Source organism: Condylostylus longicornis, unplaced genomic scaffold (assembly GCF_029603195.1).
Source record: "Condylostylus longicornis isolate FDR11 unplaced genomic scaffold, ASM2960319v2 ptg000010l, whole genome shotgun sequence".
Taxonomy (NCBI): Eukaryota; Metazoa; Arthropoda; class Insecta; order Diptera; family Dolichopodidae; genus Condylostylus; species Condylostylus longicornis.
The window spans coordinates 10,695,549-10,710,699 of NW_026577979.1; the positions used below are offsets into that span (position 1 = coordinate 10,695,549).

At 22.1% G+C, this 15,151-nt stretch overlaps 2 protein-coding genes across 5 annotated transcripts in view; both read right to left on the minus strand.

Moving 5' to 3' along the window:
* Positions 1 to 3,384: 3,384 nt before the first annotated feature.
* LOC129619078 (uncharacterized) lies at positions 3,385 to 7,221 on the minus strand. The gene is made up of 4 exons (XM_055534160.1): positions 7,100 to 7,221; positions 4,803 to 5,972; positions 4,338 to 4,733; positions 3,385 to 4,127 (listed from the first exon to the last, which is right to left on the minus strand). The coding sequence occupies exons 1-4, from the start codon at positions 7,136 to 7,138 to the stop codon at positions 4,071 to 4,073; spliced, it is 1,662 nt and encodes a 553-aa protein (XP_055390135.1). The 5' UTR covers positions 7,139 to 7,221; the 3' UTR covers positions 3,385 to 4,070.
* Positions 7,222 to 10,971: 3,750 nt separating this feature from the next.
* The window catches only part of LOC129618950 (UNC93-like protein), a 47,039-nt gene continuing 42,859 nt past the window's right edge, over positions 10,972 to 15,151 (minus strand). For all 4 annotated transcript variants that reach the window (XM_055533985.1, XM_055533987.1, XM_055533988.1 and 1 more), the window contains 7 exons: positions 13,976 to 14,069; positions 13,252 to 13,383; positions 12,952 to 13,148; positions 12,647 to 12,855; positions 12,343 to 12,556; positions 11,620 to 12,250; positions 10,972 to 11,206 (listed from right to left, as the gene is read on the minus strand). In XM_055533985.1, the coding sequence (XP_055389960.1) occupies positions 11,045 to 11,206; positions 11,620 to 12,250; positions 12,343 to 12,556; positions 12,647 to 12,855; positions 12,952 to 13,148; positions 13,252 to 13,383; positions 13,976 to 14,032 (1,602 nt within the window). In that variant the 5' untranslated portion in view covers positions 14,033 to 14,069 and the 3' untranslated portion in view covers positions 10,972 to 11,044. The remainder of the gene's footprint in view (positions 11,207 to 11,619; positions 12,251 to 12,342; positions 12,557 to 12,646; positions 12,856 to 12,951; positions 13,149 to 13,251; positions 13,384 to 13,975; positions 14,070 to 15,151) is intronic.

The window sequence follows — 15,151 nt, forward strand, 5'->3', positions numbered from 1 at the left end:
ATAAAAAGTTAAGACAAATTAAAAATGTCAATAATATGGTTTCCTTTTCAAATTTTATTACAGTCTCTTAATGATCTTTTCAAATTACGTAATAATTAAATAGTCTTGTGCTAAATATTTAATAAATACTTTAACATTAAATATTTTTAATTTGAATATTGAAATAAAAATACACAATTAATTAAATTATTATAAATTATTAAAATTTTCAAATCAAATTTTTTTTTTAAGTTTTATAACTTAAGCTTAACAAAAATTAAAAAACAATTAAATGACGCAATCAAAGACAGATTATTATATTATATAGATAGGTAATTTAATTTGCCCTCGAAGACAGAGATTCTCAACTATGTTATTCGTAAATAACAATGTACCTATTTAAATGTCATTTGATAAAAATGGTGAAAAGGTGTGCTTAATTATGAAGGCATCGTATACCTATTACCTTTATCACTTCTCATTAACATTATAAATTTAATATCAAATATAGAATACAGCTCAAATTTGATCAATATAGGATCTGATGTATTCTAAACTATCCAATTAATAATCTATAAAAAGAAATTTATTTTCAAAAAAGAGATTCATATGATATCTATGTAAAAAAACATTTGTGGTTTTTTTTTCGGGGAAATTCCCTATCTAAATACCAGTTTTTCTACATTTCTTTGATGAAACATACAATTTTGAAGAGTAAGAAGGAAACAATTTTATGAAATTAATTTTTTTTTTCTAAATGAAAATTTCGATTTTATCTATTCAGCATAGTTTATAGACTGTTTGTTTGTTGATCATTTAAAAGGTAACACTTTAAACTATTCATATTAAACATAGAAAATTAAAGAAAACATTCATTATGTATGATGTACATCTGTGAATATAACATTTTCAGATTCTCGAAATCGCGACAAAAATAGACTTGCGTTAGAAATAAATTTCATTCAATATTATAGAATTGAGAATCTAAAATACACGTTAACCTAGTTTTAATCACATGTCTAAGTTTACTGAACTTAAATTAATCATTTTCATGAATTATAAGGTTCAGTTTCTGGCAGATTTATGAAGTTGTGTTTCAGTTTTGAATAAATATCTTTGGGAAATAAACGATTTCAACGTTCAATTATGAATTTTTAAAAAGGTCATTTTAAAGGTATATTTCGGACCCCAAATATACCTATAAATTTTTTTTAAAAAATAAATTAAGTACTTTTATTGATTAACGATAATTCTTAGATGAATAGCTTAAATTTTGTAGGCGATGTTTTCATTTACCTTACAAGTACTCCATATAATACGCAAAATTTTTTTTTTGTTTTGTGACAAAAGGGAAAGATTAAAATTTTAAAAATAGAACTTCTTATTAATTGATAAAATATAAGGGCAATAGACTATTTGTGGAAATTTCACTCCAAGTTTTCATATTATTTATGACATCATATGAACTTCAATATATTTGTGCATACAATAATGTATTTTACATAGAGTGACCATTTCTTTGCAAGTACAAATTGTTGGATTGTAACATATGTAGTTGATTTTTATAAAAACACTTAAAATTTCTTCGTTATTTTGATGACCTATTCTTTAAAATGAATATTGATACAATATACTATGTATATAGCAGTAAGCTACAATAGCAGTTATATTAAAATGCAATCATGTAAACGATCAGTTATATGAAGAAAAATTTATTTGTATTGAGTATACTCTGTTGTATAACATAAAGTCCTCTTACATTTAGAAACACAATATACAATGTATCAAAACGTGTGAAAATTGAAAATTCTATATTAAATCTTTAATCAAAATTCACTGTAAAAAGCAAGATACTAGTTTTTAATCTTAAATTAATTAAAAGTTTATATTAATCAAAAAAGCAGGACAAATGCCATCCATACATTTCCTTTGAATATTGATTTAAAGAAAATGAAGGCACGTAAAACATGTCTCATACATATTCCGGTTAAGAAATATGTAGGTGACAGATGGTCACTTTATTTTACATAAATAACTTAATTTATATTGTAGACAAAAAATTTATCATCACTTTCACTATAAATTTTAATTTAAATTATCAAAATCTATTGTTTACATTCTTAAGCATTGTATGTGGACAATATTGAGTTTTTAAAATAAAAAGCTTAATATGAGTATTCAGTATGAATTTCTTGTTGATTTTTTATCACTACAATATAACATTAACAACCAGCTAGAGTATAGATTAAATATTAGTGACTAATAATTTGCTGCTTCACATACATACGCGTATTTTATATATAAATTTACAAAAACAAAATTATTTGAAAGAAAACACAAATTTTTATTGGTAAACTTAAAAAGTTCTTATAAAATAATTTTAATATTAAATTATCTTATTATTGTTAACGTAATCTTGAACTTGATTTAAATAAATGATAAAAATATTTTATCTTTCTCATTTTATATCATTGATCATTGATATGCAGTTTTATCGTAAATACTATGCGTACATTATTTTAATGAACTCTCAATTCTCTATATGTAAAATATTTACATGTATGCACATATACATAAATTTACATAGCTATTTCAAGAATTAAAACTCTAAATATTTCTAATGTGCGTTTTTTTTTGGTTTCTTACTTTAACATAAAAACTTTTAATTATTTTAACGCACACAATTTATTTTCATTATGATTCACCACTTTAATTTTTTTTTATCTTTTAATTAAAAATAAAACTATTCAATAGAGCTTTTAACTTCACGAAATCAATTTGCAAACTAAATAAACTTTGTGATGGATTTGAAATATTGGTGATTTCGCGAAGGCCGAAACAAAGAAAAACTCAAAGATAATATTCTCAATTTGATATTATCGCATTTTTTGAGAGCTTTTCATATTTATTTTTGAGAAATTAAATTTAAACATTATAAGGGAAGTTCGACAACATATAAATTTAATGTTGGTTACGTTATTAGGTTTATTTGTTAATAAAAAATAACAGTATTTGGTTAGAAAGCTTCAATTTCATAAAAAAAAATTAAGAGAAATTTTACCAATTTCCCCCAATATAAAAATATATGTATATAGCATCTTTAAACCCACAAAAAGATATTTTTGACGATTAATATTTTCAAGTATAGGGAGATTGTTCTTCTATTGTACTTTGGAAAACATATAGAAAGATGTAATTATACCTATATGAAGGATCTTTAAAAGTAGCGATTATTTTGAATGATTATTTTCCAATAATATTTATGATTTAGAGCGATTTTAACAAAACTGTGGGCTAATTATTTCGTAAATACATCTTTTCGTTAGAAAAACTTTGTTTACTATTTCATTACTCCTTCCGGCACTGGCCTCTCAAAATTAACAAATTTCCATTTCTATCGGCAAAAATATTTATCAAAAAGGTATTCTTATATTAATATTTTTAATACCTGTGTTATTAGTTTTCATTTTTTTTCTTCTCCTAGATAAATGAATTTAAATGAAATACTGCGATATTAACAGGGTAATTTAAAATAATATATTTTTAAACGAGTTAAACAATTTTTTACTCAAACTTCTTACGCCTATGTACACTGCTACTCTCACTTTTGAATTTTGAATTATTCTATGATTTAATTTGTTTATTTATATAAAATTAAATTGAATAAATGAAGAAGTCACAAGAAGTAAAACATAATTTTTTCGCTCCCGCCTTTGTGTATAGGTCTGATATTTATTATACAGTTAAGTCCAATGATAAGACAAAAACACTTTTCATTTTATATTTTCTTAAAGGAATCGTTATTACACTGCTTTAATTATTTATGAATAATAGTAACGTTAAACATACAATATTCACAAACATACATATGAATACATATAATGAAAATAAAATAATTTTTTTTGTTTGTAAGATTATCACACTATAATACCAAAAACTATAAAATATATCAAATTTTTTACTAGTAAAATATTATTATTAGTACCATAATATTTTTAATAGATACTTCGATTCTTGTTCCACGATCCGGTTGATTATGCTTGAGTTGCTAAATTCACTTATATTACATTTCGTAATAATTACAAAAAATATCAATCCACATTTACATTACACATGATGCAAACATGACGTCTATCAATTGAATTGAACTAAAATGAAAATTATATGATATTTTATTAAAAAAATACTATGTAAATTTATTAAAATTAAAAAAAAAAATCTCATTCTACAAATAAGTTCAAATTGGAAGTGGTGTTTAAACAATAATTCCCACAAAAACTTTAATTTATTAAACTAAATTTTAAGGTGAATAAATTTAATAACTCTTAAAAATAAATTTCTTAAATTCAAAAACTTACTTGAAGTGTTCTCTCACACTTGATACAATTCTTATACATAATATATTGTGTTAATCTTGGAAATATTGATAATGTTGCCAAATAATTCCAATTATTTGTTGAAAAATTTAAATTCTCTAATGATGGACAATTTTTTGCTAAAGCTTTAAAACCATTTTCCGTAAAATTTGTAGAATTAATAAATACTAATGTATTATCAATCATTTTATAACTGGGGAGTTCTCCAATCGACAATTGCCTTAATTCCAAAAATTTTATACCATGTATTAGCGAAATGTCTGTAAGTTTATTACAATTTTTTAAATTTAAACTTATTAATCCTTTTAAATTTGATATTGGTACACCATCTACTATATTTGATAATTGATTTAATCCTGTTAAACCATAATCAGTTATCTAAAAAAATAAAATTTTTATTTAAAAATTCAAATTTTTTTTATATTCCATAATTTCATTGAAATTCACCATTATATTGTTTTTTAAATTTAAATTTTTTAACCATTTTAAATTTTTAATTATAATTTGAATTGATTCATCAGTAATTTTATCATTATCAATATCACTTGCTTCAATATCTAGTGATGTTAAATTTTTTAATTTCGGTACAATTAATGACATCTGTTTATCACATAATTTAATTGATCCCAAACTTAATTCCAATAATCTATCATTATTTTGTCTTGCAATTGTTCTTTGTATACCTTCATCTGTAACAACATCATCGATACCAGCTTCATGTTGTACTGAATTTGATATTTCTAATTTCTTTAAATATTTTAATTTTAACAAAGATTCCAGACTCCTATTTGAAACATGATAACAGAATGGTACTTTAAGTACTTCAAGAAATTCTAAATTATTTGCAATTAAATCAACTTGTTCATCATGTAAATAATGTAAGCCACGTAAATGTAATTCTTTTAAATTTTTTTGTCTTATTAAAAATTGAAAGAATTCCTCACTTGGAAAAAAATGTCCATTTAATTCAAATCTCTTTAAATTTAATTTATCTAACATTAATAAATTATACCAGACATATGTTTTATGTAATGGCATCGGTCCAGAAAAATCAAAATAAATATCTTTTAATGTTAATTCATTAACTTCAGTTAATCTAACAGCAATTTCTTGAAATGCTGAACTATTTTTTACATGTAAATGTAATTTCTCTAATTTTGATAGTGCATGTTTTTCTCTTTCAATATAATTTAAATATAATATTTTTGAATTATTATCATTCGTATCGAGAAGTTCAAATTTTTCGAAGCCCCACCAATTTTTTATTGATAATTCTTTTAAATTTTCAATATTATCAATAATTGTTATAAAATGTATTGGTGACATTTTATTACATAATTCAAATGTTATAGATTTTAATGTTGAACCCATTGTTTTCAAAAAATTATTACAATATTCCATTTCACAATCTTTTAAAATTAAATTACGAAATGGTCTTGTTTTATTGAGAAATAATGATGCAGGTTCTTTAATATCAGATAAATAAACACCAGAAAATCTTATAGAAATTTTATTTTGGAAATCATCCATTTTAGTGATCTCTAACCATTCTTTACAAACAGTTGATATTGCAATTATATCGCCAAAATTTAAGTAACTGAATATGTGCAATTTTATCTGAAAATTAGAAAATTTCATATTAAATATTTAAATTTATATTCAAATTATTAGTTAATATAAAAAGTAATATCATAGAATTGTATAATGCGATTTGAAAAGTTTTTGAATGATCTAAGACCATTTTCTTGCATAAATACGAAAAAATATAGTATAGCCTAGCTCTGAATCTTTGAAACTTATTAATTCAATATTTCAAATCTATGTACTTATTTATATTGTTGAAACATAGGCTACAAAAACAAAAGCGAAACGATCTTACAAGGTTTTATTATAAAATTCGAATTTCTCTCAAACATGTTAAATCTAATTGCTCCGATGACCTATATTATGTAATTATAATTGGTATTACACAATGATTTAGTGAGGTAATTGAGAAGCTTTCATATATCTTCATTTAAATCATTTAAATAAATTTTACAATAATCTTTTACAATTAAATATGTGTGTATGTAGATATTAGATACATATTCGTATTAAAAATTATGACGTATAAAGATTAATTTAAAAAATACATTGCGAGATCGGGTTCTAATATTTTCTTCATAAATCTTCTTTGTTTAATGAAATTAATTTCTAATTCAAATACCAAAAGTTTCTCTCGACAAGTCTACTTTCTATAAATTCAAATGTTTTTCTTAAATACAAATATACTTAATACAGTTGCATGCTCTCTCACGTATCTAATATAAGCATATTATGCTCATTTTTAAATGACCTTGAAAAATTACGTTAACCGGCGGATTTTATTTATGTTTATAACGGGAAAAATTACAAGAAATTTCTTTTTATTTTAAATGGAAAATGTAATTTTCAAAAATTTACTTTATTTGTTTTATCAATATATTTATATATATAAATATATATGGAATAATTTTTGCTAATATTATAAATTAAATTCATACATGTTCTGTTTGCATGAACTCAGCTATTTGTATATATTTATGTATTTACTTATCACTTGATTAAGTCAAATAATGCATTTTTGTAAAAAATAAAACAAAACACGTAAATATTTTGCACAGCTGACAAAAGGGAATGAAATTTTATCATCCAAACATAACAAAAAAAATTTTCACTTTTTTCTTGAATTTGCACATTCCATTTTTCAATCAAATACTTCTTACCTCAATTGGAAATATTTCATTAAAATTTAAATTTTCCATTATTAATTTTTAATAAAATTTTGACACTATTAAATATTTTTCAATAAAATGAAAATAAATATTAAAATTTTATTATTTTTCACTACTTAGTTCCAACTTTTGTAAATGTCAATTTAATAATGAATGTCAAGTTTATAATAATAAACAGAAAAACTTGAAAAGCTTTTACAGCAGAAAGTGTTAAATAGCTAAAGATATATGCTTACATATCTAGCACTATTATTTCTATAATAACTAATTTAAAGCAAAAAAACTATAAAAGCTTTTTGAATTTTTTTTATGTAAATATAAACAAATAAAAAATATGCGTTTTTCAAAGCTTCTAATAACAGTTAAAAATGAGCTTCTAAATGTCAACAATATACTTTTTATAAAATTTATATTCCGGCATGTACAGCAAACTAGTATAGTGGATTCCACAGGTGTTTATCGAAATTTATACATGTTAATAAATTTTAATAGAATTCCTGTTATCGTATATAAATTTTTATAAATAATCAATATAAATTTTTAGGTACAAATATAAAATATTAATTTTATATTTAGCAATTAAATAATTCATGTATATGAATTAGTGTTATATAAGTACGTGTATATTTGTCAGTTTAATGTGTTCAATATGTCAAAAAATTTTTCTTATCTTTCAAATTTATTTACATTTTTCAGTTTTTAAACATTTAGTTATCCAAAGAAAGTGTGGGTTTTACACAATTCAGTTTTAACTAAGATTTTAATATAGATAACGTGTTCGACAAATTAGTATATACTAAGTATCCTTGATTTCGAAATTTCGATTGTGTATGATAAATACACTTTACGAATTGTAATAATTGCTGAATTATGTTGTGATACAGAATTCTCCCAATTTTAAAGTCAGAGTATGTGTTTTTTCATTTATTTTGTATTATTTTTTGTTTTTGCAATCATGAGTATAGTTACATATGTAAAGTACAGTATGCAAACTTTCTTACAAAAATATTTGAAGATCTATTGTATGAATGCAATATAATTCAACTTTGATCCTCAAAATAATTAACATTTACATCAAAGATCATAAATTAATCTGGTAACTTATACTATAGCTTTTATTATTGAAATATTTGATCTGACACACAAAACAAATTAAATTCGTTTCATATCCATGTTTAAATATTTTCCGAATTTTTTTTGTTATTTTTAACTTTTTAGAAAAACCGCTTTACACCTTTTTAAAACAAAGTTGTCATGTGAGAAAATTTTGCATATGATTAGGCGAAATGTATTAATTTGAAAATAAATTTCTCAATGAATTTCTAAATAAAAAATTTATAAATGGTATAATGTTGTAGAGTTGTATATGAGGGGCTCAGAAGCTGAGTGGCGTAAGCCACAATGTGGGTTATGCCACTTTGCTTTTGAAAAATCAAAAAATTTTTACAAAATCAGAAAATTTTCACAAAAGCAAAAGTACTTTTGTGAAAAATAAATAGGAAAATGGATATTTCGAAACTGGAAACTAATATCACTTTCTAAGTCAGTTATATTAGTTTCTATATAGATTAGATAACCGATTGCAGCAAAAAAAAAAATTTTTATTTGTGGCTTACGCCACTCTGTTTCTGAGACCCTCATAATGTTGAATTAAATATGAAATTGAGTAATTTTTTTTTTAATTTTAAAAATTTTTTTGTTAAATTTCATAAAGAAACTTTCTATTTTTCTAAAACCATTTGGAAGACCTTATTAAATATGAATGACAGTCTTCTTGTATGTCATTTTTATTTTACTTTGATATTAACAATAAATTATTCTTAAAAAATAAATTTTAGAAAAAGTGATGAATTTTAATTCTCAATCAAAGAGAAATTCTTCAAGTATGGGTACGTGATTTAAAATGAAAAAAAAAATAAATTAATATTAATTGTTTTTTTTAAATATTATATTTTTATTTACATTATTTGTCTATCTAACAATATTAATCTTATAATTAATAATTAATTTATTTTAGAAAATTTATTAATTTTTTTTATTAACAAATAAAAACAAAGTAGTGGAGAAAATTTAAAAGAAAAATTCAGAAAAATTTTAAGACTTCTCATTTTTAAAATTTTTAATATCCCACTAGCTATATACACACATTTTAAATTTTAATTTGATTTAATTAATTATTTTTTTCAAAATTCATATAATTAATGTTTTTATTTATTAATTTTTTTATTGAATATATTTTTCAATTTTAATTTCAACATATTAAAGCATAATAAGTGAAGTATTTCAATATCAATTTTTGTAATTTTTATATCCATTATAATTTTAAATAATAAAATAAAATAAAATTTAATTTAATGGATAAATTTAATATAAACAATAATATGTATTATATAATTATTATATAATACATACATATGTATGTTTTTTTCATAAAATGATAATTTTATTTTTCTTTTCAACTAAATTATATATATATAATTAATAAAAATATTTAAATAATATAAAAGTTAATAATCCTATTTAAAGGCAACAAAAAAAATAAAATTTTTTCACGTTTGTAAAATAAATTATAGGTAAAAAGTACCTATATTAATCAAATTTTATATATATATATATATATCATGCCTTAGGTACGTATATATTTCATATATATATATAATGTAATAAAATTTTATTTAAAAATTTTCAGTAATACTGAGAAAATTTAGGTATATTATTATAATTTTAAACTAATATTATAATATTGTTGAACAAATTTGTTTTTACTATTTTAATTTTGATTCTAATTTATATAAAACATGTATTTTATACATACATATATAATGAACATATATAATTTGTTATATTCTATTATTACAAGAAACAACTGTTTAACTTGTGTCTGTTATAGCAGTTTATTCTATTACAAAAATAAAAATAATTTAAAATTGAAAAAATTCTGCTGAAATTTGAAAAATGTACCCTGATATTACCGTTGCTAAATTAAGGACAGAAATATTTCTAAAAATTTAAGCTTTGGACTTGAATTAGCCGAAATGTGTATACGTTTTATTGATTTAAACAGTTATTTCTTATAGCCACAGAATATATGCTTTATATTAACAAATTTTTTAAATGAATGAAATTTTTTCATGATTATTTTAATTTTTTTTAATAAACTACTTATATATTAATTTGTTTTTTTATATATGCAATTAATGTGATAATTTTAAAGAAGTTTTATAAAAAATTTTGAATAGATATTGGCAGAATAAAATTATTCTCGACAAATTGTAAATATATATTAAAAGAAAAGGTAAGCGATGGGAGTTTGCTTAAATAGCACTTTTAGTTCCCAATATAATGCATTCATTTAATAACATGTAATAATTATTTTTATAAATAATAATTATTTCGAAAAATTTTTTAGAAAATTTTATAAAACTTATTTTAATTTCTTTGAAATATTTAACAAATTTTATTAAAAAATGACAGAAATTTTGTTCACAATCAAATAAATTAATTATATATTATAAAATTTTTAATTGTGAATTAATTTACGTTTTATTTTATGCAGTTTTTTGAGTATTTAATTAATAAATATATTACATAAATAAAATCGTAAAAGATTCTTTAATTCTAACTAAATTTTTAAGATTTCTTCTCTCATTTTCATAATAAATTTCTGCCATTTTATGCAATTTAAAATACATAAACGCACACACATGTTGTGCACGTTTATGAATACAAGTATAAGTGAATACATGAAAAATTTACAATAGAAAGAATTTATAATGGATGTACAATATAAAATAAATTCTTAAATTATATAATTAATAATAATATTTTAATGAACTTGTTTATAAAAATATGTATGTATATGTATGTATATGTATGTATATATTCTATATATATATACATATGTATAATATGATTTTCATCTTTGTTTTATGTATCCTAAAAATGTGTAACAACAATATCTTCTTCTAAATCATCCATTTCATCATCAGTTTCTTCGACTGCATCAATTGGTAATGGTGCAGGTATTGTTGTTTTAGGATCAATATCATCGATAGGTTTCTTTGCTGCCTCTTCTTCTTGTTTCTTAATTCTCTTTTGCTAAAATTAAAAAGAAAAAATAAATTATTGTTATTAACTGCGATAATTTAATTTCCAATATAATTTTAAGAATTGAGAATAATTTCAGCATTATCGTAAAGATTTATACTATCTGCCTCATGCAAGAATGCATTAGGCATTGTGTATGTAAAATATATTCTACGATATTCATTTGAAATATTATTTAAAATTTTAAAATTTAAGTTTTAATTGGGCTAATAATTGAAAAATTTAAATTATTTGCTGCAATGTGCTATGCACATTAGATGGCAGCGGAATTATAAATGATTTATAAAATGTGAAATATAACAAAATTTGGCTTTCAACAAATTGTCTTTAATATAATGCGAGGCAAATATTTATAATAAATGTCTTAAATGTCTTACAAAACTTTATTTTATCTTATAACTTACCTTTCTTCTATATCTAATTTCAACAATAACATAGCCTAATACACCTAAGGTAATCACAGCTAATAAAATATATAATTTCATATTAGCACATAATGTTGTTGCATATGCATATGCAACAACAAAACCAATTGACTCCCATAATCTATAATTTGAGAATGCTGCTTCTTTATTTCTTCTAAATAGAAGACCATATAAACCATTGATTTGTGTTTGCCATACAGCATCACCAACACCCCATAATCCTGACATAGCAAAGAATATTAATGGTTGACTTGGATGTGGTCGCCAGAATAACATTACAGTAATAATTGTAAAATGAACAATTGCTCCTAATGTAATAATTGGTATTCTACCAATATATTTCATAATTGAACCAAATAATATTGAACAGATTGCATTAACAACACCAAAACAAATCATAACATAACCAATTTGATGAACTCCTAAAGCACATGATACAAATGCTTGTGTAAAGTCAGCACCAATAAAAGCTTGTTCCATACCAATAAATACAGTAATTGGTATTAAAAGTTGTTGATTTGCTTTTTTCATTTGATGGAATGTCGCTGATAATAATTCAATACCAGAAAGTTCTTGAGCTGATTGTGATCCTTTACGTTTTTCACCATATCTAATATTAAATAAGGGTTAAATTATTTTTATTGTTAATCATTTGTAAACTTTTTAATGTTAATTCAAATTTAATGTTAAATAATAACGTACCTTGATAGAGGATCCAATAAAAAGGCAATTGTTGCGACAGCAGCAACAATACACGCCAAATAAATTATTGTAATTTCGAAAATTTCATCTTCTGGTGGTCTTTCTATATTACCATGAGATTGTACTGCACAGAAATTAGCTCCACAACTTTCAAGATCTTCATCACTTTGAGAATCATTACCAGACGATCCACCATGTGCTCCAGTTGATAATACTGAAATAATTTAAATAAAAAATTAAACACTTATCTTGAACATACAAAAATATATTGCTTAACTAGTTATTTTTTAAAATAAAATTATACCTAAACTTGATATCAAATTTCCCCAGAGTTCTGCGGTTTGCCATGCCAAGAAGAAGAAGCCAAAGAATCTAACAATAATTGCATCAATTGGCTGATCTGTAATTTTGGCATAAACTTGACCAACTTGAGTCAAATATGTAGCTTTTGATGCCCACATAGGAGCAGCGCCTAAACCTACAAGAATACCAGCTGGTACCAATGTGTAAAACCTAAAAAGATTTAATAAGAATTCATTAGACAATTTCTTCAATAAAATGTGATATTTAAGTGATGTATTGTGTATGTTAATTAAAAAAAATTCTTACTTTGGGAATAGCTGTAATCCAATATAGGGTAAATAACATAACATACTGCATACTAATGTCCATTTTACAGTCAACCGCCGAATAATTAATGTTGGTAAAAATATACATGAAACTACAAGTGCAGCATAAACAGCACTCAAAGAAACAGTTCCTAATCCATCGGTAGCATTAATTGATGATTGTAAATTTGCTATACCCTATTTGACAAAAAAATTTTTATTTGTTAAATTTTTATTTTTTCACATATGTATGTATGTATGTATGTATGTACATAAATCAAATATTAATTTTAAATCTCACCTGAAATGCTGTAAATTGTACCATAAAAGCAAATGAAATAATTGATATATTCTTTAAGATCCGCCATTTTTCTTTAGGGCTCAATAAAACTTTTTCACGAAGTGATGCCGTTTCTGCTAAACTTTTCTTTGGCTATAATTTAAAATAAATAAAATTAGTATTTTTACTAATTATTAATTTTTATGTATTAAAACGATATTAGCAGGTAATTGCTTGCATAATTGCATCTAATATATAAATACAGTCTTGAAATTCGAAAAAAATAACTCATTTTAAAAAAAAAATTTTAGATTATAGTTATTACAAAATTTCATAAATAAAAATTTGAAGTATTTGATTTTACATTTATAATAGACAAACAATAATTTTAGGCTCTGGTTGCTTAAAATTTTAAATTTTGTTAATCTGAAAAAATTTAATAATCACACGCCAATAAATATGCAATTTTTCGAATTTGCAAAAATTTTTTATTTATGAAGCACAGTGCTTTCAAAAAATAAATTTTTAATTAGAAAAAGATTTTGTTTTATTTTTATAACATATGTACAAATACAATGAAATTTTGTTTTAGAAATTAGTTGGATAATTTCAAAGTCTCAATACTCTAGAAATTAATTTATGAAAGTTATATTTAATTATATGTGATTTTTTAGAAATTATATGAATTAAGCAAAAGCAGAATTCTACATATTAATGCATCTTCATTGTCTTTAGTTCTACAAACCTTAACTGGCATATCGCCATCATATCCATCATTTTTATATCCTGATCCAGCAGTCATTTTTAATTTCTCAAAATTTTTCCAATTTCGGAGTTAACTGAAATGATAAAATTATAAATGTTCACATTAAAGCAAATATTTAAATTAAAATTGCAAGAAAAACAAAATTAATTTTACAATTTCACTCTTAATTTTCGAAAAATAAACAACATGAGAAGTCAACAATAAATTTTATACTAGAAGTTGTAAGAGTGAAAATAATAAAACCACATAAATTATAATATAAATAAATAATAAATTATAGAATAAAGAATAAAAATTATAAAGAAAATAATTTGTTCTCTTGCTTCCGGTATCTTCATTTTTCCATATATTTTATTAACAATAAGAAAAAACACAAAGAAAACATATGTTAGACAATAAAGATTACAGCAATAACAATTACACCCTAATCTATAACTATTAATTAACGTTTTACATAATTTCACTTAAAAATGAACGTATTTTTTCTGTTACGATTTTAACATGACGCGAGAATAATTTAACAAAATCTATTTTTCATTTTTTTCATAACATACTGCAATATTGTTAGTCTTTTAACTACTTAATATTAACAATTGTAAAATTAAGAACATATATGACTATTTTAATTACAGTAAAGTTAAATTACCTAAGATATATTATAGAAAAACAAAAAAATTGAATTGAAATTATTTTTCTTAATTTTATAATAAATTTTCAATTGAAAAAAAGAAACAAAAAAAGTAGACGCTAAAAATTGTCTTTTCAATATATAGAAAATAATTTAAGAACTTACTAGAAAAATCCCACACATATTACTTGTACTTTTTAAAAAATAAAACAATTGAATTTAGAAAAAGAAATTTTTATTTTTCTAATATTATGGGAAATAAAATAATTATGTGTTTAAAATTAATAACATGTTGGTCTGCCATACAATAAAATGTATAATAGTTTCTAACACATATGCAAGTACATTATATTTTGTACAACTATCAAAATATTTATCGATTTAAAATCTAGAACTAACATGTCAGAATTTTTACTAGTTTAAATTTGTTAAATTTAAGTATTTTGTATTATTACATGCACACAAACACATAATTCATCCCAAAAACTGTAATATCAAAATTTGATGATATTTTAAGGAAATTGAAG

Bases quoted from the DNA above. Each gene is read 5' to 3' on its own strand.
- LOC129619078 (XM_055534160.1), bottom strand. From the start codon at position 7,138: ATGGAAAATTTAAATTTTAATGAAATATTTCCAATTGAG. The intron at 4,734-4,802 runs GTGAATTTCAAT...TTATTTTTTTAG, and splicing joins ATTTAAAAAACAATATAATG to ATAACTGATTATGGTTTAAC. The intron at 4,128-4,337 runs GTAAGTTTTTGA...TTTTCATTTTAG, and splicing joins AGTGTGAGAGAACACTTCAA to TTCAATTCAATTGATAGACG.